At 55.9% G+C, this 2,330-nt stretch overlaps 1 protein-coding gene across 1 annotated transcript in view; it reads right to left on the bottom strand.

Annotated features, from left to right (window-relative positions):
• Window positions 1-2,330, bottom strand: part of RSPH14 (radial spoke head 14 homolog) — a 75,270-nt gene that overhangs the window by 66,026 nt on the left and 6,914 nt on the right. Inside the window, exon 3 of the mRNA XM_042783209.1 lies at window positions 558-676. Within this exon, the coding sequence (XP_042639143.1) occupies window positions 558-676 (119 nt within the window). The remainder of the gene's footprint in view (window positions 1-557; window positions 677-2,330) is intronic.

Raw genomic sequence — 2,330 nt, 5'->3', positions numbered from 1 at the left:
AGTGGATGTGGGACGGGTGTGGGCGACATCACCTTTAGAACAGACCTAAAGGTGCACTATGAACCCTGATGTGAAAACCAAAATATCTTAAACCCACTGCCATCAAGTTGATCCTGACTCACAACGCCCCTAGAGGACAGAGTGGAACTTCCCCAAAGCAATGCCCATACCACACCCACTGCCATAGAGTGGATTCTGACTCACAGCGCCCCTAGAGGACAGAGTGGAACTGCCCCACAGGGTCTTCAAGGCTGTCAGTCTTCACAGAAGCAACCCCCAACCACACCCACTGCCATGGAGTCGGTTTTGGCTCACAGCGCCCCTAGAGGACAGACTGGAACTGACCCCAAGGGTCTCCAAGGCTGTCAGTTTTCATGGAAGCTGACTGCCTTGTCTTTCTCCCAGGCATCTGCTGGTGGGTTCGAACCACCGCAGCTGAATGCCCTAACCACTGCACCACCAGAGCTCCTTCCCTGCTCTGCAGCACAGAACAAACCTCAGCGACCACAAGGCGAGCACGCGTGCGCGGTGGAACTGGGGGCCGGCCGCAGGCCTACCTGTGGGCAGCTGGGCCAGGTGCTTGAAGGCCAAGTGGAGGTTGTGCCTACAGAGTGCCTGGGGGTCGTTCAGCAGGAAGGACAGGGCCAGGATGACATCATGCTCTAGAAAGCCCTCCCTGGGGGAAGACAGAGTGAATGAGAACTAAGAACACATGCAGCAGTAGGCTCCTTGCCTCCCGTGTGGGAGGCCCGGGTTCGATTCTGGCCGGTGCACCTCACATATAGCTACCACCAGACTGTCAGTGGGGGCTGGTGTGTCCCTGTAATGTTAATGGGTTTCAGTGAAGCCTCCAGACTCAGTGACAGGAGCGAAAGAACTGGCTGTGTACTTCCCCAAATCGGCCAATGAGACCCTACAGATCGCGACACGCTGATCCCCAACCCATCTCGGGGTGGCCTGGGACTGGGCGTGGTTTCGTCCCACTGTGCACAGGCTTGCTGTGGGTTGGGGGCTGAGTCCACGGCAGCCAAGAACAGCAGGAAGACCATGTGACTCTCTAGGCCTGACAAGATGCAAGAGCCAAGTCAGCTGCCCCCACCCATTCGAGTCTGAATCCTTGCAGCCTGGTGCCAACGATGCTGCCCAGACTCCATGAAGGATGATGAAGGCCACAGGGGGACAACAGCGGGCAGAGCTATCAGACTGTGGGCTGATGGGACAGCACATATCCGAGATAACACAGCGGCCACGCTTTGGGCTCAACCAGCTCAGCTCCATGGACGGCCAGAACAACAGACAATCTGTCCTGGAGGAAGTGCAGCCGGAATGCTCCTTGGGAGTGAGAATGGCCAGACTCCGTCTCACCTACTCTGGTCATGCTGTCAGAAGGGACCATTCCCTGGAGAAGGAGATCATGCTTGGTAGAGTGGAGGGTCAGTGAAGTAGGGGAAGACCCTCAACAAAATGGACTGACACAGTGGCTGCAACAATGGGCTCAGGAACAGCAAGGATCGTGGGCTGGCGCAGGACCGGGCAGTGTTTCGTTCTGCTGGGCTTGGGGTCTCTGAGTCAGATTTGACTTGACGGCCCCTAACAACAACAACAAGCTTGGCCCCTTCCGAGTTGGGACTCAGACTTGGGCAATTTGTGGCCCTGCCATGTACTCCCACCTTCTAAGCTCTCAGTCTCACAGTCCCAGGGCAGCAGTAGGTCATAATCACCTGCCTGACCTGCCAGGCGGAGCCCACCACCCGCTCCACCTGCCAGGGGTGAGACAGGCAGAAGATAGCAGGACCCGAGGGGAAACTGAAAAAATACAAGCTGCCAGCCTCACTGCCGTAATCAGAGACTGACCCACGGCCTGACTGGGAACCGAACTGGCGTCCCCAGGGACAGCGCATGCATGCCATGTGTGGTAGTTCAGTTTGTGTGTCCACATGGCTGGGCAGCTGGATGTAGTATTCCCCATGATGAGACTGGTCATCAACTCACGGTGGAATCTACTGTGAGCAGCTGAGTAGCTGCCTTAGGGATGTTGTCTGCTTCCCGTATATAAGGAAAAGCCTCTAGCTTCAGTGGACCGGGAGCTGGAGGCAGAGCTGAAGCCCAAGGCTGAGTGAGGGGCTTTCACCCAGCCCCTAGCGCCTGGCACTTTGAACTTGTACTGAAAGCCTCCAAACTATGAGAGAATAAACCCCTGTTTGCTAAGGCCGTCCCATTTGTGGTATATTTTTGTCAGAGCAGCACTAGGGAACCAGAACACCATGTCTTTCTGAGAGACGACCATCCCTTCTCAGAAAATCCCCACCTGTTTCAAAACCCTTAAAAAC

The sequence above is a fragment of the Orycteropus afer genome, unplaced genomic scaffold (genome assembly GCF_000298275.1).
Source record: "Orycteropus afer afer isolate SDZICR_OR568_19922 unplaced genomic scaffold, OryAfe1.0 scaffold00744, whole genome shotgun sequence".
Lineage (NCBI taxonomy): Eukaryota > Metazoa > Chordata > Mammalia > Tubulidentata > Orycteropodidae > Orycteropus > Orycteropus afer.
Note: the sequence above shows the minus strand (reverse complement) of the source record. Positions and strands in the feature narration are given on the sequence as shown.